This window comes from Apteryx mantelli, chromosome 21, assembly GCF_036417845.1.
Source record: "Apteryx mantelli isolate bAptMan1 chromosome 21, bAptMan1.hap1, whole genome shotgun sequence".
Classification (NCBI taxonomy): Eukaryota; Metazoa; Chordata; class Aves; order Apterygiformes; family Apterygidae; genus Apteryx; species Apteryx mantelli.
Genome location: NC_089998.1, coordinates 10,528,331 through 10,553,133, shown reverse-complemented (window position 1 = coordinate 10,553,133; position 24,803 = coordinate 10,528,331). Strand labels below are relative to the sequence as shown.

Genomic DNA, 24,803 nt, shown 5'->3' with positions numbered 1-24,803 from the left:
AAACAGCTTGGTCCTGTCAATTTTATTGCTACAGCACTGGGACACTGCATGGATTGAATGAGACCATTTATGCTCACTACTGAGGCAATGAGGTGCAGCCTGCTGCTATGCTACCATCAGGCCAGGATCTTAGGTCCTCTCCTCACCCCCCCCCACACCCCCACCCCCCTTGCAAATGAAACAAGGCTAGGTCTGGATGGCTCCTAGCTGAGAAACCTCTGAGTAAGCCAGAGGCTTGCAAAGTGCTTCACACAGTGCTCTGCTCTGATTCAGCACATAGCTGTAGGGTGCTAGGGTGCCCTAAGGAAACAACCTCAGAATGAGACTCGAGGTTAAAGTCTTGCTTCTAATAAAAGAAAGTGCTTTGAGCAGAGAGGTGCTGCATAAATGAAAATCATTAATAGCCATCGAAGCAGGCAAGAGCAGAGGCTAATGGCCTGAGCCGGAGAGGCAAGAGCATTAGGAGTCTCCACAAGCCCTCAGGGGAGGTACCAGTGCCAGGGGACAATGACTGCTGCATTACAAACAGGCAGCTCAGCCTCGCTGGCAGCACGGAAGGTTTTCAAGCTAAGGACAGAGGGCCAAAGCTGTTCAGCACAGAGAGAGGAGCTGGCTGATGCCAGGGCATCGGAGAGCACAGCAAGAGACACTGCTGCTCACAGGAGACAGCTCTGCTTGCCTTAGCCCCTTCCTCAGCAGCAGGAGCTGCCAGCCAGCCTTGCTCCCCGGAGACACGGTGTGGACAGAGTCCTATCAATTCCTGGCAAGAGCCTAGAGCCAGGGCAGCCCAACTTCATGCTGATGAACAGAGTCCAAATACAGCCTCTGGCTGGAGCGCTGCACTGCTGGGACCATAGGCACAAGGGGCTTCAAGCTATCTTCCCTCCCCAGTCAGAAATAACTAGTGCGGCTCTGCTAAGCCCACTGGGAACCCCAGGACGTGGGTGGAGACCATCCTGGATGGGCAGCTTCATACAAGTATCTAAGGCCAGACTCTGCCCTCCTCTTCCACAGGGATGTCGACAGCTGCCCCTCTGTGCCCTCTCCCTTCCAGGGGACCGCACAGGCTCCATGGACCCTTCTGCCGGTGCCAGTGATATCATTTCCTCCATCTGATGTAGGATATAGCTGAGACATGGCAGGTCACAGCAGCTCAGCCATGATGACACAGGGGGTTACAGGCTAAGCCAGGAAGGGAACCAAAGCTCTGGCCTCACAAGGGTTAATCAGCTTTGATAATCAGGAAGAGGAAACCCAGGCAGGTCTCCAAGGCCTGAAATGCCCCAGCTGCCACCTTCACCTACAACATCCCGCACCCCCATCCCTCCCAACTGCGCTGCCCCAGCATGGGCAGTAGTCACACAGCAGGCAGTGCGGGGTGGTGTGGGCAAGGAGCTGGGCAGCACGGACAAGCCAGGCCTGAAGAGATCTTTGCCCTGGAGCCTCCACAACCCCATGTGGAATCATGCCTTTGGAACTGGCACTCTCCGTCCACATTTCATGCCACTGGCTGACACCAGGGACTCCTCGAGACTCCTCATCTTCGCCCAGCTGCTCCAAGAAGCAGGATTATTCTCTTTTCTTTCTGTTTCATTTTCAATTTAATTTTTCAGTTTAATTTCTCAGGGCTCGCGAGAAAGGACCAACTGACTATCTGGGGATCAGAAGCACTAATTAATCAGAAACCAGGAGCTGCACAAGCAGCCTCCTCAACACATTTGTCGTTGCCAACACGCAGGCATTTTGACCAGTAGGGACCACATCCATGGCAGAGAGCAGGATCCATTTTCCAGCTGGTCTTTTTGAACATCAAACTATCAGCAGGAATTTATTTCTAGCCCTACCTCCTTGGCTTCTCCCCCACTGTACATCCACTCTGGCCTCTTAGGACACATTTGCACAGGGCCCCAAAAATCCACCTGAGCAAGGGCTTTTTGCCAGGTGCACTGGCCCCTTGGTGGAAGGGGGTTTATGGCAGGTTTCCCTCACTGCAACCTCTTCTCTTGTAAGCCTTCAGGCCGCTTGTCTATGTGCCTGGCAGCCCAGCTAAAGCTTGAACATCTAACACTTCCCCTTTCCCCACTCCCAACAAGGTGCCATAGTGCCAGCAGGTTGTCCAGTGCACAAGTCCACTGACCTCAGTGTTGCCATCAGCCCTACTTACGAAATAAAGCACAGTGAGATCCCCTCTACCTGCCCTTCTGGGTTGGGAGAGGTGCCAACAAAAAACAAGCAAGGGCCAGCGCCTGCCCACACAAATGATGCACTTTCCATGAAGCAGGTCACCCCAGCTCCATGTGACAAAGAAGGAAGTTCTTCAGATCAGAGCTTTCACCTAACAGAAAAAGCGGGGGGCCACGGAGACAAAGGACAGGCTCCGGGTGTGAATAATACAAGGGAGAACTCCCCCACAGACACCCAAGTTCTCTTGGGCCCAATCAGAGCAGAGACACCGCAACAAAAGTACCAACATAATTCAGACTGCAAGCTCTCTGAGAAAGTATGCTATTCGATGGGCAGACTGAACCAACCCATTTGCATTGGACCATTAAATAAAATAATTCCACCTCCTTAATCTCCTCTGCAGCATCAGCCAGGTGCAGACTGCATCTCCCTTTCCTTTCTCAAACCATTTCAGGGACCTGCTACATGCTGTTCAGTGTTGCTGTGCTCCACTCCAGACTCGGATATATTTGGCTTTGCCCCATCTATAATGCGCGTGGAGACCATGGCACGAAAAGTTTAACACTGGCATCAGAGTGCGCAGGCACACCTGGTAGAAGAAAAGCTTAAGGAAATAATTCAAGTGAATCTGGGGACTGCTGCCAAAACATTTAGCTAGGAAACAGCCACTGATTGCCTAGTTGTATTATTAGAATCAGCAAGTGGTAGAGAGAAGGGCAGATTGATTCCATAAGGCCACTGATCCTCTGACACTACTTTATTTAATTATCCATCAAGTCCTTCAAGAGCAAAGTAATTGCTCAAAATAAGCAAAAGAAAAAGAAAAACATGCACACACGCATATCTCGTGTGCTCACACAAGGTATTACCTTTAAAAGAAAAAAGAAGGGGGAGGGGGAAAAAAAAAAATCACACTTTTGCCCAACAGTTGCTACCCCTCAGAGCCATAAAAAAACACACACACACATCGGGGGAGCGAGGGGTGGCTTTGGGCTCCTACATAGCCTAGCCTTGACAGATGCCACCTTCCCGAAACCCCTCCGCAAGGCTGAGCTTGCCCATCGAGTCTCACATTACCAATGGCAGCTTTCCTCTTCCGTAATTTCCCCCCTCATTCTTTCTGCTTCTCAAGGGAGCTGAAAGGTTGAAGGCTGCCCAAAAACATCTTCCAGGCCTTCAAAAATTCCCCCAGTAGGAAGACAGATGTTAGAAATCAATGACAATTAATCACCAGCATTCTTCTGGCAGCCTGAATAAAATACGCGTCCTGTTCGGATGCAGCCCACTCACCTTCGCTACTAATGAAATGAGCAATCTATTCCAATTCATTTTGTTAGTGGGTAGATCGCAGTTTGATACAAGAAGCATTAACTATGAGCCATCCTCCCCCTTGCTACAGACGCAAGCTGCTTTCTTCCGACAATAATAGACTCGACAGAGCTGTTTGGCTTCTCGGGCTGCTCAAATAATGGGTGTTCAAGCACTTGCTCCATTTGCAAGCTGCAAAGGTCAGTGCGCAGGTTATCAATCATTAAAGTCCCACACAATTTTGCACCAGCTAAGCCCAAAAAAGTAAGGCACAGACTTGGAAAAACTGTGAGGGGGAGAGAAAGGCAGGGATACCACAGGAGGGAGGCAGAGGGAGCTTTTACAGCGTGTTTCAGAGCTTTGAAGTGAACAATTTGCAGAAGTTTGTCTAACCACTATTCCTGTGCTGTCTTGCAATGTTCTCATTAGATCCAGGGGGATCCAGGTTGATCTCAGCCCTGTGGGCTCAGTTAGGTTGAGCAAAACCATCTCACTGCCAGTGGGGATGAGGAAGCTCCCTGTTTCTGCTATGGAGGTGAGAGGACTGCGGATGCAGGACTGCCAGACCTTTTCCATGAGTTTGTTTGAGGTTTATTGGCTAAAGGGTTCCTCTGCAGGTGGAAAGGATGGAGCAGAAGACGGCAGGCAGAGGCACTGCCTGTGTGACCCCCGGAGGCTTCCTTCAAGGATCCTCTGCAGCCAGCACAAGTGTTATAAGGCTATTACAGCTGCAACCAGGCACCTCAGGATAAGGCTGGAAGCCGAGTTTGCCAGGCGCTGTACAAATGCATAGGGAGACACTGTCCCTTGCCCCAGACTGCAGTCTTAATCGCTCAAATGAGTTGGGAGGGGGAAGATGGAAGCAGAGAGGCAAAGGAGTGCGACTGCCCCAAGGCCACATCAAGAGCAGCCAGGGAAAGACCCTGAGGTTTAACGCTCTCCTGGCACTCCAGCCTCCAGCTCAGATCACAGCCTGGTAAGCTCCGACAGGCAGCACAGGCAGGGAATGTAAAATGTCTGGGCATGAGCGTGAAGGGCTCTAGAGACAGGTCCTTCCAGCCTGGGAGAAGGCAGCCTGGCAAGGCCACACTGTTGATGCTAACCACTGCCCATGCTGTGCTGGTGTGAAGAGCTGCCAGAAGGTCCGCAGCCAGCCAGCTCAGAGCCTTCCTCCGTGCTAAAAAACCTCAGACCTTGCTGAGACCAGCAGAGAGAGTAAATCCAGCCCAGCACTAACGGCTGGCCATATCCTAATCAGCTCGGATAGCTCTACTCTAGGGATGGGGCAGTATTCTTCCCCCAGGTACAGCATATGCCAAGGAAGACGTAAAATGGCATTTGGCCTTACAGTCTTGAGGCTGTAGCTGTAAGCGAGATGCCGCGGATCAAGGGTATCCCCTTCCCATGTTGCCTGACAAAGACCAGGGGAACTGCTTCAGTGCAGTGAATCCGAGACATCCGTCTGGGAGGACGTGTGGCTGGGGTGGGCAGGGAAGCAGAAAACTGGTGCAAGAAAATGACAGCACAGAGTAGATGCAGGTGGAAAAAGAGAAAGAGAGCAAATGAGATACAAAGGGGAAGTGCAGGCACTCCAGATGGAGTGCTGGATGAGAGGAACGAGAGAAAAAGCAGGGGGTAGCTCAGAGATAGGAGATGGAGAGCACAAGCTGTACTTCCCCTCAGGAAGACACAGGGGAATTGCAGGAGGCCCGCTCGAACCTACCCCTCCTCTCCCAAGGCAAAGGTGACAAAAGTTTGGTTTTCAAGTAGTGGCACTTATGCAAATATATGCAAATGACTATATAATTATGGTGATTGTGCACATTAAGCTCCAAGGCACTGGGAGGCCCATGTCCCTTTCACCTGGGAATGTCAAGGGAAATCTTAGCTCCAGGGCTTTCTTGCCCCTCTAAGGGCTGACCCTCATTTCCAGGCGATGGCTCTGTCACCTCCCCTCCCTCAAAGCTAGTCGCTGCCCAGTACATCCCTCACACAAGCCCAGTACAATTTTTAAAACAGCAAAAAATGCCAGATGGTTTTTATTTTAATGCAAGCCTGGAAATCTGTTCTGTGCTTTCTGAGAAAAAAAGAAAAATCTAGATCAAAACTCCAAATGTTTTTTTTTCCCCTTCTTTCCTCTTATTCCTCCACATCAACCACAGCACTGAAAAAAAGCAATACATATGATGAGAACGACCAAGATATCCAGACTGTGCTTATTGCCTGGATATGGTTAGTTACCTGGTGAAAAACAAACTTGAAAGAATCAATGTGGAAAAATGACAAAGGCACTTTAAATGCCCAGTGACACCCACTCCGGGTCTGCCCTAATCAGAGCCTTTCCAGCCTTCTCTGCCCACAAATCCCATCCTGAGAGTTTCAGACGCAGTTGCTGAGCCCCAGCAACGAGGAGCTGGCAGGACTGGAGATCCTATGGGCTGTGCAAGTCCTTGCTTTACCCGTACTTACTAAGCCCTTGGTGGTCAGTAATGGAAAATTCACAGGGCACCCAGTCAAGAGAAACTAAGCCAAATCATTTTAGCAGATGTGTTGTCAGTTCAGGCAAGGGGGATTTAGAAAACAATCATTCTCTGAGGAGAAACGGCATTGAGGAAGGTGTCAAAAAAATCCATCATCTTTCCTGCGGACAGAGGAACCGAGTGAAGATATTTTAGCCCACCAGCTATGTCGCACACTATCGCTTCTGTTTTCTTCTGACAGACACTGGGAGGGAAGACAGGCTTTTATCCTTTGGGCTACCTTATCAATTTCTCTACTGAGGCAGAAATATTTCTTTACAAGCAGCTCAATGAATACCGTATTTATACTCCAAGAACTCAAAGACGCCACAACGGTACTACCACCGATGAACAAGTCATTATCAGTGCCAACAGGAAGCAGCCACCCCTGCTTTGAAGGATTTAGTTTCAACAGAGATGACAGAGAGGGAGTGATAATAGAGTATTATCATTCCTGCATTACAACTTGAGGCAAGGAGAGATTAAGGACCTTATTCCAACCTTTTACATCAGTATAATGTCATTTGATTTCAATACAGCCAGTTATGATTTGCTGACATAACGAAGGGAAACAGATGACTAAGTAACTTGCACGGTGCAGTGTGGGAAATCGGTGGCAGAGCAGCAAACACAGCCCGTCCCTACTCCAATGCAATAGCCAAACCCACCTTTCCACAGGACCTGGGAGATGCTTTCTGCACATGCAAGTTCACCCCACTGCCCTAGTTATAAGTTACTTTAATTTGATCAGCTCAGCTTAGCTCACAGTGACCACCAACATCGCTGGCAGCCCAGCAGCCTGACCCTCAGTATCAGGTTAGGATCAACACTCACGCCTGGCCCAAAGGGACGGCGTCATCGGATCCGCCTGTGAAACCAAGAACATCGCTTGCCAGATCTATACCCTGCCGCTGCAAAGAGCCCTTCCCTTTAAGAATCATTAAAACCAATTTAAAATGCAAATGCCTCCAAGGCCAAGAGTGTCCCCCCCCCCCCTTTCCTAGAGGGAGATCCTAGTGACATTACACTTCCCGCTGTCACCCTCGGAGCTCAGCTGGCTGCTGAAGTTAACATGGAAACTGTTTGCAGGACAGAAGAGCAGAGCAGAAGGCGGAGGCATTGCGAGATACCTGCCTTTTAAGCTGCGAGCAGTTTCTTGTATGTTGTTTGGGGTTTTTTGTTTGTTTGTCTCTAAGCGTACCCAGAGACGGAGGAGTAGGTTATTGCTCTAACTATTGCAGTAGGTGCTGGTCACATCCTTCTTTTCCATGCTCCAGCCATCTAAGAAATCCCTTGGGAAGGGGAGACATTTCTAGACTCTGGATCAGTCAGTGACTTCTAAAATACAGAGACAGAGATAAGCAAACAGGCATTTAAAGAAACAAGTCTGATATCTTTTTGGAATCAGGAAACATATATCAATTTCACTCTCATTCATCCTAACCACGACTATACGTGACAGCCCACAGCCTCACGTACTTGGAGGGTTAAAAATCAACTGAAAAAAAAAACAAGCCACATTTGTTTCTGCTGCTACAACTGCATGTACACTACAGTGGTGCTTACTGACTGTAGCAAATAAGCAGTCTCAGATAATGATAATCAATTAATTGGGCAACGAGAAGCAGCAATGAAATGAGGTTTGCTTTCTTACAAGCTGCCTGGAAGGTAAAATTGTTCTAAATATACTTCCAAGGTTCAGAGCGACACATCTCTTCTGTCATTTCTCAGTGGTCTCTTAGCAATATCACAAGGGCCCAGAGCACAAGCAGCTTGAGCCCTTTCTACCTCACATGAAATATTACAGTCACTTAAGAGATCACCTTGTTAGCTGCCACAAGGGTCCAAATGAACAGAACATTAAAATAATTAAAAGGAGATTGATTTTTTTTTAATTTTTTTTTAATGTCTGCTTGGCACCGTCAGAGTGGGAGAGGGAGAGGCTGGTTTGGAGCGAATGAAAACCTCCGGCTCTAACAGAGACAAACAGCGTCAACAGAGAGATGGGGCCGGCTGGCGATCGGAGCCCGTTCCGTCACGGACGAGCCTTCGCTGGCAGGGCTGCGGCAGGGAATAATCCTGCTACCAGGAGAGAGCTCGTGGGCTCACGGATTGCTGTGCTGTATTCTGGAGTCTCTTCTGTTCCCAGTAACAAATCTGCCTTAGCACAAGCTTTCTCCTGACCCCACCACGCCAGCAGCAAAACCCACAGCTTCCTTTCAAAGCCACTCTAAAGAACCAGTAACAGTATCAGCAACTTAAAAACGAACCCAGTTCCTTCAGAATAAATATGATGCGAGTCCACTGACTTTGCCAAAGTTACAACAGATTTACACCAAGATGGACAGAGTAATCACACCAAGACAGATACAGATGCACATAAACCAGCAGTGTTGATGATTTTGATCAAGTTACTCTGGATTCACCTGGTTAAACAGAAACGCGGAGCAGGCCAAATGGTCTGACGACACCTATCAGCCCAGCTTTTTCAAGGCTGGGAGTAACTCTTAAAGCCAAATACTCCTTTGTTACAAATCAGGATTGATCCATCAGCCCTGATACTTCACACTCACTTCTCTCCCCTTCCTTCCTCCTCCCCAAACAATTTAAAGGACACAAAAACCTCCTACAAAGCAGCAAAAGTAAGGGATGGGGGAGAAAGAGAGTGGATGTTAAAAGCAAACATCAGAGTAGAGGAGAAATACCTCCCTGTGTTACATTCTGATGGTCTAAAACAAGAAATACCTTCATTTTAACTACTCTGGACAAAATATTATAGCTTATTGATATAAACATTCAGCATTACTGCTATAATATCAAATGTGTACTGTAGAGAGACTGATGAAAGCCAAGTGAGTTCTAAAAATATGATAGACAATATAAGCTTCTTCACTTAAACCATAATTTAAATTACAATGATCTTTTGCTAAATTGCACTCTTGAATGCCGGAATGATCGAGCTATAATTGTAATGGAGTCATTTAATTTTGATTTGGATGAAACACAGAGAGCATGAAGCAGACAACGCACAAAACTCCACTACTCACATAAAGGTTAAGAAGCTGGTCATTAAGCGAATTGATTTGGAGTGCTTAGGTAATCTCATCATTTAATTCAGAATTCCACTTTTTATCTAATTTACCGTAAAATATCTACAAGTCCCATTGCACTGGTCGCAGGACACCAATAAATTTTCAGGTGGAACAGTGTGCAACTCATTACTCGTGTCGTCTTCGCCTGACATGGGGGCAGTTTTAATTTGGTGCCATGATTCCACTCTTGGTATATCACGGCTCTGAGTGATACCTGAAAACAGGAGACAGCAGACAGCAACTGCCTCCTACCCCACTGAGAGTCCCTCTTTCCTCTTAGAGGTAAGTCCTGGAGAAGAACTGGTACTCCTGCACGGCCAGACGTACACAAAAAGAGAGCAACGGCGTTATGATTTGTAAAACGAATGCAATAACTGGCCCGTGCGCGTTAAGAGAGGTCACAAACAGGTTAAGATGTGTTTATTCACTGCTCTGTCTGAACAACTGCCTCATTACCTAATTCATAGCTCAGCATCTCAGAGCACCCAAATAGAAAGCTGATTTCTAGTTCAATAAGCAACTTTTCTGTCTGTCGCACTCTAGAGAGAGCAATGTGCTTTGGAGCAGGCCAGGACAACATCAGAAGGACTGAAAGAGCTTTCCTGACCTCTGCAATCATCTTACGCCCTTAAGAACAAGCTTTGACAACTTCTCTCACAGCAACACACTTTGCATATTCCGAATACCAAGGCTGTCACACAGAGACGGTTTTTTGCTGCAGGACAGTCAAGATGGAAGCGCGGCCTGGAAATGAAGCTCTCTTTCAGAGAGGTGGAGAGCCAGACGGTCACTCCACGTACAGAAATGGGAGCCATGCCTTAATCAGACAGCTGCTGCTGGAGAGGTCACCATACCTACTAGTCTAAAGTAGGTGGCCAGTGTTTGGGGGGATTTGGCTACATGGCCATTGGTTTGTATTAAGAAAGCCCTTCTCTGCTCACCTTTTGCAAGCAACAATCCTAACCTTTCTAGGAAGGCAAAAAACAACAAAAAAAAATACAGATTCCTCTGTATTTGATCCCGACTACAGTGTGCACATAAATTCCTACGAACAAACCCAGCTCTGGTGCAAGCCTGCTTAAGAAACAGATAGTGATCTACTACTGAGTAGATTATAGACATCAGTGAGGATGTCAGTGAGATTTGCTTCGGTGTAAGAGGCCAGGACACAGTCAGAGGCCTTCACCGAGTTGTAACAAACATGCCAAGAGTGAGTCTGAGCTTGCTGGATTTCAGGGGAAAGTAGAGAACACAGGGTCAAGCCATCCTGTGTATCAATCACCTCTTGCCACCGCAGCTCCAGCCTGGATGTCCTAAATGTGGACAGAGGTATTTGTACCTTAAGCTCAAGGAAATCACTCAGAAACTGCCCACTGTCTGAATGTGATCTACTTCTCTGTATTTCCCTTGTTTTTCCCCGATTCCACAGTAGGCAACTCACAATGACAAATCAGCATTTAATTTTAAGATGTCCAAAGGCGCCATTATAGTTTGTAATGTAAATCACTCTCTGACTTCCCTTTAGAAGGAAAAGAGGTGCTTCCTACCACCACCAAGCGGGTCATAAAACTCCTTCTGGAAACAGGAGAGTGCAAGAGTTCTAGAAGATGCCAGTACAGCCAGGTGCATGACAAAACTGTTTTTTAAAGAAGTTCAGCTCACAAGCAGAAAATTCCTAAGCCTCTCTTTCATGTCAAGATCACACCAGCAAAATAAAGCTCTTGTTGCAGAACAACCCCTTGGCAAATTGCATCCTACAGGAATTATTTTTGCGCAGGAAGCACTTAGCTTTACGCAATATTAATAGAGTCTACAAGACATCACGTACATTATGTTAGAGAACAAACTGAAACAGTTATTATGTGAATTACCCAGCAGAGCGGGCTGAATCAGTAGCAAAGTCATTAACAGAACAGAGAATTCCTGACATCTGGTTTCTACCCATCCCAATGTAGCAGACAAAATACACTTTGGGGAATCTTCGGGGCACAAAATCACAGGCCAACTTCCAAAACTTCTACCGTTGTTTGTTCTATCATTAAGAACAAAAAAAGCAACAAGTGAAAGAATTCCTGTAAATCCTTCCTCTGGTCTCAAGATTACTCAGGACTAATTTTCAGCCTGGAAGATACGCTATTGCCTGAGGAACAGATTTAAAGACCACGTGGGGAACATGCAGGTTGACTGTATAAGACACTGTTTAAAACCACGCAAAATTAATGCACTCTTGGTGGAAGGCACCACAAGAAGCAGGCTGCAAACAGAAGTGCTTTCATGTATTATGGAAGGATTAAAGCACAAACACCCGCAGAAGAGCCTTGTCACCCCAGATACCACCTCTCCGTGCGCTGCCTACAAATTGGAGCCCTAAGGGTCTAGGCTGGCTCACTAGGTTCATGGCTGCTGTGCAATAAGAAAACTCTGAGCTGAGCCCACCAATTCAGCAACAAGCCAGTTCTATACGCCAGCAGAAAATCATTTGGGTTGCTCAAACATGGGTTTAGCCACAAAACAGCGAGCTTCAGGTGAAAAATGGCTCAGTTTACAGAGCTTCCCCACCTAGCCTTACATGGAAGCCTTCATGGATAGCAGCCCCGCTGTTATTTACTACAACAGATTTCTGAGGCATATGGAAATGTGTTGTGCTGCATACATATACTAAGAAAGACCCAGTGGCACTTCAGTTGTGTAACTGTTCTCCTTCTCGCTCTGACCTACTCAGAAAGGGAGCTAGGCTCTGTTCCCGGTTTTGGCACTAGGCACTCCTAGCGGGGGGCAAGCTGTTCTGTTTCTCTGTGCCTCAGTTTCTCCACCTCAGGGAAGAGGCAGCATGGTCTAGCGCTTAGAAAAGACATGCCTTGCAATCAGGCTCAGACAGATTTCCAACTTCCACAAGTCTCCCAGGCTGAAAAAAAGACACAAGCAGCACTGCTACGTTTCATAGAAGTGTTGCGAGAAAAAACGCACTGCCACATTTCATAGAGATGTTGCGAGGGGGAAAAAAAAAGCATTATTTGGCTCTGAAGGGAAGAACCTACCGTGCCAAGAACTATATACGATGCTAGACTTACCCCCGGGAGCTAGGTACTGCCTATGCCGTTAGCAGGGATCCTTTATTATTTTCACCCGAAACTTTCCGGCTCGTCCTCACGCACTGCTGACGTCCGTTTGCCTGCGGCGTGCGCTTGCCGGCAGGACGAGCCCGGTGTCTCCGGCACGATGCAACCCGAGCCGCTCTGCCGGCCCGCGGACCCGGTTTCCACGGCCGTGCCCCACGCAGGGGCTGCGGCAGCGGCGCGGGGGGCCCCGGGGTGCTGCAGCCGCCTGCCGTCGGCGCAAAGCCGGGGGGTGGCGGCATGGGGCGGCCAGCGCCGGGCGGTGAAGCGGGACGGGGAGCGGAGCAGCCCGGCACGGGTAGGGCGAGACGGGGCGCGCAGCGGCCAGCCCGCAGGGGGTGAAGCAGGACGGGGCGGGTGCGTGAAACCGGGCAGGGTGCGCAGCGGCCAGCCCGAAGTAAGGGAAAGAGGCAGGACACGGCGGGCAGCGGCCCATCCTGGGTGAAGCGGGACGGGGCGGGCAGCGCCTCACCCCTGGGACGGGGACGGAGCGGGCAGCGGCCAAAGCCCCGGGATGGGGACGGAGCAGGCAGCGCCTCACCCCCGGGCCGGGGACGGAGCGGGACGGGGCGGGCAGCGGCCAAAGCCCGGGACGGGGACGGAGCGGGACGGGGCGGGCAGCGCCTCACCCCCGGGACGGCGACGGAGCGGGACGCGCTGCGGGACGGGGGCCGCCTACCTTGACGGCCTCGGCGTGGGTCACCCTGTCCAAGGACTTGCCGTTGACGCCGAGGATCTGGTCGCCGACGCGCAGCCCCTCCCGCTCGGCCAGGGAGCCCGGCTCCACCAGGGACACGTAGATGCCGACGCCGTGCTCGGCGCCGCCGCGGATGCTGAAGCCGAGGCCCTCGTGGGCCTTGCTCCGCCGCAGGGTCACCTGCCGCAGCTCGCCGGGGGGCGCGGCGGGGGCCGGCGCCGGCGGGGGGCGGCCGGGCAGCGGCAGGTAGGGCCCCTCGGCGGTGTACTGGTCGAAGAGGAGCTGGTCGGAGCGCGGCAGGACGAGGCGCAGCAGCGGCAGGAGCTGCCGCCGGCGGGGCCCGTCGAGGAGGGCGCGGAGGGAGCGCACCAGGTCGCAGACGTTGCGGCGGCCGTGGTAGGCGTTGAGGCAGAGGATGAAGCGCTCCCGCTCCGCCTCGCTCAGCAGCGCCGTCAGCGCCTGGTGCAGCCGCCGCACGTTGGCCGACAGCGGCCGCGGCGCCGGCCCCGCCGCCGAGCTCAGCGAGCCCGACGAGGACGACGAGGAGTGCACCGACACGCCGTCCAGCTCCGCGCTCATCCTCCCGGCCGGTCCCGACCGGCCCGCGCCGGACCCCGCCGCCGCGGACGGCGCCGCACGCGCCACTCGGCTTGGCCGCGCGCTCGCCGGCGCCTCGCGGCGGCTCCCCGGGAAGTGACGTGCCCGCCGTTGCCGGGAGACGGCTTATACAGTGCGGCCCCGGCGGCGGGGCGGCCGCTGGCCCCGCCCCCAGGCCGGCCCCGCCCCCGGCCGGCCCCGCCCCCGGCCGTTGGGGCTGACGGGCGCTGGGGGGCTCTTTCCCGCCCAGCGACGTCCGTTAGGGCTAACGGGCCCCGCGGGGCCCCTTCGCGCCCAGCCCAGCCGCCACGGGACAGGGCCATGTTCGCCCCTTGTGCCGCTGCACAGGGCCCTGGGGCCGTTCACCATCCCATGGTGGGTGGGCTGAGGCCTGCGTGCAGCTCATTGCAGGAGTGAGCTGCCCAACAGCAGCAGCTACAGCCCCCCAACTCCAAAGGAGGCAGCTCCACCCGCACTGCCGTTGCCTTCCGGGGCAGGCGGTGGGCCAGCCCTTCCTAGCTGAAGGCCTGTGGAAAGGCAGGTCGGGGCAGCGCCCACAGCATCCCCGTCCAGAGAAATCCCTCAGCTTGTCTTTGCACCCGGCCTCCCGCCTGCAGAGCGGCAACAGAGCGCAGAACAAGCTGCTCTTCACGCAGTGGTGGATGCTCCCCTTTTCCACATCCATCCCGCATCCGTGCTTCCGCATCCACCCACGCTCCCACTGTCCAGCACTGCGCGGGGAGGCTGCATACAAAAGCAGCACAGCCCAGCGGGGAGGAATCAGTTTACGCTCCGAGAATAGCTCACCTCGGACACGCGGCGCCCTTCCCAGGCGAGCTGGTTATTTGACCCGTGCCACTGTCTTTCCATTGCTCCGGGTGCCAGACAAGAGATTGTCATTAAGTTATAGTTAATGCCAATAACTCATCCACCCTGAGGCCGCGGCTCAGCAGAGCGCTTCAGCGCTTGCTTCGTTTTAACCACACCTCAGCGGGATTTGAGCATGTGCTGCACTGGATGGAGATGGCCTCGTCTTCAAGCAGGTGGTGAAGCAATCCATGAAATCAGGCTTCGAGGCCAACCCAAACGCTGCAGTTAAACCAGTTCAGGTAAATCTAGTCAAGGTCTAACCAAGTGCACTGGCAGCATTTGGTAAATACAAGCTGAGTTAGCCTCCCAGCAGCCCTTCCCGCCAGGGATCCCAGGGATCTAGATCCAGCAGGGCCATGGGTAGCCAGAACTGCAAATCGCGGCATGGCTCCGCAGGGCTCACGAGCCTGTTCTTGTCTTGGACTTTGCCACACACCTCGCCACCCTCTTTTCTACTTCCACGTCAATCCTCCCCTTTCTCTCCAATTTGGGCTCTTAGCTTTCGGGGTGGACTGGCTTTCCATGAGTGTAGAAAGCCTCGCAAGGGTCTTCTCATCTCAGTTGGTACCACCTAACTTGACTGCAACAGAACAAGATCTGAAAGGAGAAAGTCACCAGAACCGCGAGGTGCCCCAGCATCAGTAAGGTTAGATCTTCCACATGGCTACAGCTGAGCTCTCCCACCCCAAACTGCCGTAACGCTACTGAAGGCAGAACGACAAGAGGGCAGAAACCTCACAAGTTCACACCAAACACCCTTATCTTACACCTTCAGATCCAAAGTGATGCTTCAAGATTAGAAGTCAGTGCAGAAAACTAGAGATTTTTCCAGTGGCTAGATGAAGTATTTTTTATTACTTGAGTTTTTAGTTTTTCTACAATGTCTCTGGAGCGCTGCGCAAAGACAATTTGCTATCTCAGCCATTTGAAATCTTTCTGTCTCTGCTGAAGTGTGTTCTATCCACTGCAATAGAGGAGGATTAAACCTACTTTATCAGATGCACTTGATAGCAGTAAATTCATTTCATTCATGGATATGATGAAAAAGCCTTAACAGCTGCATTACAAATAGTTTATGCATTAAAGCTTTGCCGGAGCTTTCAAAGCGTTATTTAAAACAAAACCAAACAAAGCAGATTGCTAATTGAAATTCGGGTTCTAACCGTGGGTGATAAATAAGCAGATGGAACAGTCAACATAACTGGAAAAAAGGGACAATATATGACAGAAAAGTGAGTAAAAAACAAAAATACGCCCACAACCAAACAAAATAAGAGAAATGAAAACAAGGTAGAGCATGTCTTTGCATTGCTCTCAAACATAATTTTAATGCCTAGTAACCCACCTCAAGGACTTCTCTGCTTAAAGTGCTAAGATTCCCGCAAGCACAGTATCTGAGCAACTCAAATTTGTTTTTATCCTAAGAGAAGATGCAAGCTGCATTAACACAAGCAGATACAAAAAGAGCTGCCCCTGCCCTGAGCGAGCCCCAGACCGGAGCAGCATGCCCAGTTCTTCCCAGTTCAGCAGAGCACCACGATGCCATGCAGAGAGGCAGGGACATCGGTTCAGCCACAGCACCATCGCTACCAGGTGTCTAAGCAGGTCTGCAGAAGCAAACCCCAGCTTGCCTGGGCGCCCCAGTGAGCTGCTCTGTGCTTCACCTCCCAAGGCCCTGATTCATCCCCCTGCACGCGTCTAAATTCAGTCCCCAAACCACAACAACTGCCGGTACGCAAAGACCCAGAGCTGCGCTGTGATGGAATTTGCTCCCTGATATTTTGACTGCCCTTCTGGAAACTATTGCAAAGTCAGTTCCCAGAGCCTGAGACAAGTTCAATCCAGTGATACCGAGCAGAAATGCTCACAGCTTCCACATCAGCAGCTGCTTTTGGAAACTATTCCATCAGTGGAGGCTGTTAGGGATGGTGCAACTGCCCCATCCAGTTGCTTGTTGCAATAGGACAGCTCCAAGGCACCCCTTTATAGCAGGGCTGGATTTCATGCCTGTTCTAGCTTCTTCTCACAAATGATACAAAAAAAGTACACTAAGTTTTACTGCCCAGATGTTTTACAGATTTACATCGCTCTCACTCCCAGTTGGATTCTCATCTTATACCGTATAACCAGCCTGCCCCCTCCCACACACACACACACTGCTTTGCCCTTGGAGAAGAAAGGGATTGAAACCTTCTAGCAGAACCTCAGAGCCGAAGTGAAGCTGACAATCTCTAGGGGCTTTATCCTTTCCACTGCTTTAAGCACTTAAGCCATACAAGTTGAGAGATTGCAGCACAGGGCCTTGGGAGGAAGAGGAGGGGAGAGAGATGCTTCACCCAGCTCTTAGGCACAGAAGAGTTCCCACATCTGAGCAAAGTCTCTCAAAGCTTTCTCAGCACAAGTGATGCTGCTACACAAATGTCGCAACAGCTATTGACAGCGGCTCACAGTTGCCAGCTGGATAGGCCAGCTTCTCGCTACTGTAAATCAAAACCCTTTCAAAAAGGGAGCTCTGCCAGTTTTTTGCCAGCTGAAGATTTGGCAGCAAGTGCTCAAGATGTACGGTCCAGTGCCTTCAGTGCCATATATAGCTGAATTCTGCATAATTCAACTCCCAAACAGTATTTCAGATCCAACAGCTGACTCGTGCAGCAGACTGCCACAGGGCTAGCAAGAGCTGAAAAGGTGGTGGTGGGGGGGTTGATGTTTTTGTTTTTTTTTTTTAATTTTAAGTCATCCCTGCACCACAAAATAATCCAATGCATTTGCTAAGTGCCAGATGAATAAATTGCCTAACTTTTCCACTTTAATCCACCGTAATCACTTTCCAGAGCACTCTTTGAAAAGTGAGCTCCATGTTTCCAGAGCAGCTGTGCTCCTAATTAAAAGGCACTGTAGCAAGAAGACAAGGAAAGGTATTTCTGGTTGGAAATTCCTTGCTGCAGAGCAGGAGGATTTTGCTGAAGGGCCAGGGAGGAAGCAGCAGCTGCCTTTGCTGCTAGGCTCCTTAAGAGAGTATTAGGAGATGGCTGGCACTCAGGGCTGCCTCTTGGTTAAATCCCTATTTAGCAGATTGGCTACCAATCCTGTGTCCCTGGGCAGCTGGACTGGGTTGCGCAGTTCAGACATGTGCCTTTCTCAGCATGGATGAGAATCAGCCGAGTGCTGCAGTTAAGCAGCCTACCGAAATAGCCAATGCAGAGGAAAAAGTGCTATAAGGATTTTCCAGCAGACATGGTGGCCACCACGGCTCCCCGCACCACCTCACTGGTTGTCTTGCAGCAAAGCCGAATCCAGCACATTCAGGCATAAGTTGCCCACCATGCTGGGTGCTGCACAAGCAGCGGAGATGTGTGCTCCATCACTTCAGCTCCAGGGGTGACAGGCAGAAGTCAGATGTGAAAGAAAAGCAGTAGAAACAGTGAGAAATCATCATTTCAAGGGGGATTTTCCAAGCTCAGTTACAAGCATAAACCTAGCATACAACAGGAATGTTTCCAATTTATGGGCATTGCCAAGCTCAGACCAAGTTTAATCTGACCTGTCCCAGCTAACAGCCAGTGGCAGATGATTAAGAGTAAGGTTCAAGAAGGCAGAGGAGATAGGGAACTAAGGTACTTCTTAAATCCTTCATTTGCATGTCTAATAATCTACACGCTCATGTTGCTCAGTGCAACATTGATACTGTTACTAAGCAAAGTCAGCCTGAAACAGAGGTTCACTTGGGCGGAAATTCTGCTGCTTCCCGGTCTGCAACAGAAGATCAAAGACAAGTGTTTTAGCCCAGAACCACTGCGATACGGTGTTTCCATAAAGATGGACAGCACAGGATTACAGCTTGTCAGCCAGTTAGACTGCCTATATTAAAAAATTCACCAGGCTAAGCAAATAAAGAGCATTCATTTTGCCTGTGTCACCAGGAATGTTTTGTTTCCATGCCATCAGAATGCTTTGAGACTCTCATATTAAAACAGAGCATTGAAGCTGCTCAAATTAAAATAAAATCATATTTGGGGAAGCATTTTCTTTAGATGAAGCTACCTGTTTTTGGAGGAAGATCCTTCCATCTAAAGAAGTTTTGACCTGCAGTGATCTCCCCACTGTGCCAGCACCACTGACTGTAACCCTGCATCACAACACCAGGCAATTTAGAGCTGCAAACCTTTTCTCTGGTGATTTCTTGTGCTTATGCTCTCTCCAATCCTTTTTCAAATATCTGTGAGAAAAAGCCACTTACATCACAGACTTCCTTCTAATGCCCAGCACAAGTCATCTGTAATTCATGATGTGGGCTTGGATGCTGCAGCAGGCAAGGAAGAGACTTGCTGAGTGGCATAGGTCTTTATTTTTGCCTAGTCCATGATTTGGCCAGTGTGTTAGCTTTGTTGTTAGGACTGTTAAACTTCTCAGTGTATAAAGATACACAGAGCCTGATCACGAGTGTTCACTGTCCTTAGGCATTAGAGGTGACGTCTCCAGAGCAGAGCAGTAGCTTAGGTAAGCTCAGAGCCAGCTTTAGTGGTATAACTAGCTTCATGGAAGTCGCAACAATTTATAGTAACCAAAGAAATCATCAAGCAAGTCAAATATGATCACACAAATGAGCCAAAAGGCAAGGGAGGACTAGATGGGAGACTCGCACATGAGGTTGCAGGTTGGTTTAACTGAGGGGAGAGGACATGGTCTTTATCCTCAGTTTTGCTTTTATGCATCATCTGGGATCTAACTTGCACACAGAGGGTGCCAGGGTACAGAAATGATGCCTCCAGCCCTGAATTCTCCTCCAGCTGGCATGTCACATCCCCAGCCCGGTGGTCCAACTAGACTCCACACTTCAGGCAAGGACCGCCTCACGCTGAGTGTCTGCACACCAAGGCCTTGACTTCTCTAGGTGCTGCACTGGAGACACCTGAACCACCAGAGACCCCTTGCAAGCACCATTCAGCCCAGCACAGACATTCTCTCAATCCCATCCCACATGAGCCGTAATGCTGACAGCAGTCACCGTGGCTGGACAGTACCAAATGAATTCAGGTGAGAAGTACAGTCCCTTTCCAAAGGGCTGTCTAAATATATCTGACAAATTCAAAACTGGCCTGAGCATTGCAGAGCATTAGCTCATTTGCACAAATTCAGCTTCCCACCAGGTGGGAAATTCGGGGGCTTCACTCACACTGAGAATTGACAAACCCAGAGCTAATCTAATTTGTGCCTAATTGAAAGAAATTTTAGTCTGTCAGTCTGTTAGACTGCTAGGATTTACACTCCATGGGCCAACATTGCCACCAATTACACAGCCTAGTGGGCAAAAACACCACTTCATGCAGTGGTGGAAATATATACCATCTCTGGAGGTTTGCCTCAGGAGCATAACTCAGCCCAGCAAACAGGATAATTCAGCTCTGAGGTCTGATTGCACAGTTGTGGGAGAATAAGTGAGCCTGGGGGGAAAGGGGGGGTTACTCTTTACAGCTGCTCACAGAGGCACACTTTTTTGGTTACATCTTTCACAATAGATACTGTTTGTAGGGCATCTGAGGGGTAAGTGCAAGACAAAACAAATCAGGGGGGAACAGTTCACTCCCACCTGCTGTGACCACCCTGAAATAATGCCAGGGCATCAGGCAATTCTCAAGCGTATTCACCACACTAGAGTTCTTGCTGTGCTGAGGTTTCTGCTCCCCACTCAGCCATTGTCACAGTTACAGGGCTGAGATGTTTGCCAGGTTGTGCCACAGGAGCCTCGAGGTCTACGAGCATCTCTCTCCTGGTGGCAATAGTTAGCATCGCGATACATCCTTACTCAGGTGAGTAATAGGGCTGGTGAGGATGAGGGCTGCAGGGTCAAAGCCCTCATCAAAAGCATCAGCACTTCTCACCTTCTCCAGCCTACAGAACCACCTCTCATGTGGAGGGATGCTCCATGCTTTACTACAACGCTGCAAGAGGACAATCAAAAGAGAATAGGTTAATGAGGTACTAATCACTATTGATTTTAGTATATAAGGCAATAAATGTCTGCCGTCATTGATTAAATGTAGCAGAGCAAAGGCATTTAATCACATTAGCCATTTGATTTTCATTTTCAAAATGCATTTCATGCCGTTGGGACAATATCAAGGGGTGCCAGAGGGCTGGTCTCTAGCCCCAGGAGTGCAGCTGCCTGAGCACCTACAAACTCACTCCCTCCCAGCACCCACCACAGGTCAGTAGCCACATCACTGCCGTGCCAGACCTCGCTGCCTGGGCTGCACAAGGTTTCACGGAAAAGGCTGTAGTAGGGAATTCAGAGCATGGAGAGAATCCAGGACAAGTGTGAACCACGGATCCTACCCTACAGGCTTTTACTTGTACACCTCTAGCAATCAATCAGCATGGTCCCCATTCCCCAGTATGGGTAGCAGATGCAGGCATGTCTGCGGAGCACAGCCACTGCCGTGCCTGAGCTTACGGCACCAAACCAGGCTGCAGCAGGTAGCAGCTGGACCACTGACAGCCTGCTCCAGTGGGGTTTTGCACTGCAAAGTTTGCTATGACAGACTGGGACTCCAAAAGGGAGAGTTCAGAGAGATGGACCTATCCCAAGAGAGCAAACTGCATGGTCCTCTGCTTGACCACACATCCAACCATTTATCTGGGGTCCCCCTATTTGAAAATCTCTGCATCTCAACCTCCATCATATTAATTCCCAAAGCAGCCCTTGCAGAGCACTCTGCACTGTCTCAGGGAGGAAATTGGAGCACCCATATTTCTACAAAAAGTGTTAATTAGAGCAAAAAGCTGATTCCCCTTACCTCCCAAGCCATGCTCCCTCTGCCACAGTCAGGGCTGGTGGAAGTTTTTCCCCAAGGAAACATTTTCTTGTAGAAATAAGGGATTTCAGGGGAACAAATGTTGCCTTTTTTTTTTTTAAAGAAAATAAAAAAAGTTGTTCTGAAGGCTGAAAGTTCTCCTAAAGCGTGAAGTGACTAATTTAAAACAAAAAAGCCTCAGAGCTATCATGTTTCCAAAATTTTCTGGAAAAGGGAGAAAAAGGTTTGCTCAATTTTTTCTTGGGGTGACTGGAAGGAAAGAACCCCCTTTCAATCAGGTGTTGGTGCTGCCTGGGCCGCACAGGCAGCCCAGGGACACCAGTGGCCAGCAGCCTGGGGCTGCACCGGGCATGGTGAGGAGGCCTGAGTAACTGCAGAGCACCCAGAGGGGATTTCTGCCTGCTGTGGACAGGCAGCGGCTGCGTTGCCAGTAGAGGATGAGACTAATTAAGGCTGTGATCCCCTGACACACACACTAATGCCTGTGGATGCATCTCTAATGCTCTCAATTCACACTCATTAGCGCAGGCAGTGGAGACAAGACAAGTGTATGTCATCATTTAAATCTGTCACACTTCCCCAATGACTCTGATTACATTTTTAAATATTTATTCTCTCTTCCCCTGTGGCAGGATTGTCTCTGTCCCTGGAACCTCTGTGCCTGGCAGAGCTGCTCCGAAAAAGCTCAGTGCACCAGGCAGCGATGCACTGATTCCCCAGCCCTCCCCTTCCCTGTGCCCTAAGGGGGGCAGGACCCCTCTGATCCAAGCTTTTGAGGCATCAGCTCCTCCTTCACTAATCCTCAACATGACTTTGCATTTCAGACTAGAGTTAAATGAAATATTTCCTAGATGCCTTGGCACGAGGAGGGACAACATCACGTGTGGACATGCAGGTATGCGGCTGTGCAGTGCATGCAGATTTGTGCCTTTGCACCTCAATGCATGAGCAATCATTCTGATGGAATACCACCCAGCTTAAACTACTTTTGCAAGCACAAGAAGCCAAATCTCCCTTTAAGTCAACTAGCAGCAGGGAAAAGAATAAATATTTATGGACACATCCTTCACTAAACACCACCAGCTGTACTTATACCAACCCTCCTTGTCCCTAGAGGGTGGTTTTAGCCTTCTGCCTTCCTGAGTCTTACTTTTCCTCATTGCCTAGTCATCTGTTGATTACCACGGGGACAGGGAGGTTATAGGAGTTATAATTCACCTGGCTCCTGGCCAGTATCCAACGGATACTCGGAAGCTGTGCCCTCCCAGAGAGGAGCAGGGATGGGAAGGGGGTTTCAAATAAGTCTTTAGGCTTTGCAATCCATGCTGTAACGCAGCACTGCCCCCGAAATTCAAGTACACCTGCTCCTATCCAAGCTGAGGGAGAATCTCCCACCGAGCTCAATGGAGGCTGGATCAGGCCCATGCACTCTTCCTAGGAGCCAGCTGTTTCCATGACTGTTTTACAGAAACTAAAGAGGGAGAAGGCCTGGCCAACTGCCCCAACCCAGGAGCACCAGGCACAGCCCAAAGCACCCTGGCTGGCCCCAGCCACAGGTCCAAGCCCGCAGCACATCCATCCCATCCCCGCTTCATTTACCCCACTGGGCTCCAGAAGAATGGATTTATCTTGCAAGTCAGAGGTCTCTGCACTTCCACCATACTCCCTTTAGCACTGCAGGCAGCACCAGCAGGGATTTAGAGAGAGTTTTACTGCAGGCTTTCTGGGTGGAAAGACTGAATTGCTTTTGTTACAGCAATTGTGGATTTTAGATCTCACATATCAAAGCAGGGAAAGGAAGAACCGAGTCTGTCCAGGCTCGTGTTGTTACATCTGCATTAAGAGAAGGGTTTTACACTAGATGGCAGCTGATCTCATCCTTTTAGAAGCAAGGAGAAAAGCCACCAGCTCTATTATACCACGTGATATTATTCTTTTTTTTACTAGGAGCTGACTTTGTGGCTCTTCCTGACCTGCATGCAATAGTGATGCACAAAGCACAGTAAGCCCAGGAGGCAGTGCACTGCTGTGAGTGTTAAATGCTTTACATAACCCCAGTTTGAAATCCTCTCAAGATGCTGGTTCACTTGGCCTAAGCCTCTTTAGAACAGCCATTTGCAAAGGCTGAAACACGTCCAGCCTTTTTTTCAGCAGTTTTCCAGCCAGGCTTAGTCTAACTTGAAGGACAACATTGCTCTGTGGAAAGAAAGTGAGTTGGGTCTTTAACCCTCACATTCATTTAACTTGGTGTATTATCTATCACGCATTGCCCTCTCTGTTCTTCAGCTCCCAGCCAGCAACCTGAGCATATCTCCGATACTTGAGTTAAGCATGGCAAGCTGAACAGGCCAGTGTATGATGTGACAAGAGAGGCAGGTGACACCAAATCTCTGCTGAACAAAGAATAGAGACTTCCCAGATCAAAGGGATAAGGGTGAAGCAGCACGTCCAAGATCAGAGCACAGGAACTGGGATTTAACTCTAGCAGTCTCTGGTGTCTCTAGCCCCACATACTGCATCCACTGCCTCTGAATTATAAGCATATACTCCACAACAAAGTTGTTTAAGAAATCTCCAAGATTAGACAGGCCTTAGCTAAGAGTCTCATTTATTAGGCAGCATCAGCAGTGATACAGTCAAACATGCTACAGGGCTGTAGTGTGGTTAAGCCAGCAAATACAAGCAGCTGGGCTACCTACCATGAACACAGCACCACAATGCAACAGCAACCCAGCTCCGCTGCAGAGCCCAGGACACAGTGCAGGTGCAAAGTCAACTGCAGACTGGACCTCTTATCCCAGCCACTTCCTGCAAGGGCATGTATGGCCCTGGGATTAACAACTAAAGACACATAAAAGCAGTTGGCAGCATGGTCTTGGCTCGACTCGATGCACAAGCAGGCTGAGGACCTGCCCGCTGCTCCCAGGGGGCATATTCATGGACAGAGGGCTTGCAGGAATCACTGCTCTGCACGTGAGATCATTAGCAACGACTTGCTCTGAGAAAAGAGGGAAATGCTGCCATCTGGGAAAGGGAGAAAAGGAGGAAAGAAAGCCCAGCCTCCTGCTTGCTTTAATATGGTGTTTCCCTCCTTCTACCATGCAAGAGCCAAAGTCACTGAAAGTGGGAGCTGATCTCAGTCAACAGGGGCAGCTGGTGATCATTTCCCGAACTAGATTTGTTACAACAGCTCCCAGAGGACACTAGCCTTGAGCTAGTGCTGCCTGCCCACCCTAGTTTCTGTCCCTAAACACTGTTAATGAGACTCCCAACTAAATAAAAGCTGGTAAGAGCTTTATAAAAGCTAAGTGGGAAAGTAAGGAAATGATCCCTCCATAGATGGGCAGCAGAACAAGCAACAGGTCTCAGCCCAACATCCTGGACACTCACCTGGACTATTCTGCTTCTTGGTGCCTACCCTGGGTTTGGGAAAAGATTTCTGCTTTTGGTAACCATATGGCACCTCTGCAACTACTGTCAGAGCAAGGCTGCCGGCAGGATACTCTGAAGAGCTTCACAGGGAAGTTATTCTGTCTCCCCCATGCACAGACAGTCATTGCTTCAACAGGAGGCAACAGCTAGACTACCTGAGATAATTTAGTAGCTGA

The 24,803-nt window shown here is 49.8% G+C and overlaps 1 protein-coding gene across 3 annotated transcripts in view; it reads right to left on the bottom strand.

Moving 5' to 3' along the window:
- Window positions 1-13,559, bottom strand: part of WHRN (whirlin) — a 62,758-nt gene extending 49,199 nt beyond the window's left edge. The window contains exon 1 of one of the 3 annotated variants that reach the window (XM_067309119.1): window positions 12,899-13,559. In XM_067309119.1, the coding sequence (XP_067165220.1) occupies window positions 12,899-13,495 (597 nt within the window). In that variant the 5' untranslated portion in view covers window positions 13,496-13,559. The remainder of the gene's footprint in view (window positions 1-12,898) is intronic. The other 2 variants (XM_067309118.1, XM_067309120.1) reach the window with 2 other exon arrangements.
- Between the last annotated feature and the right edge of the window lie 11,244 nt (window positions 13,560-24,803).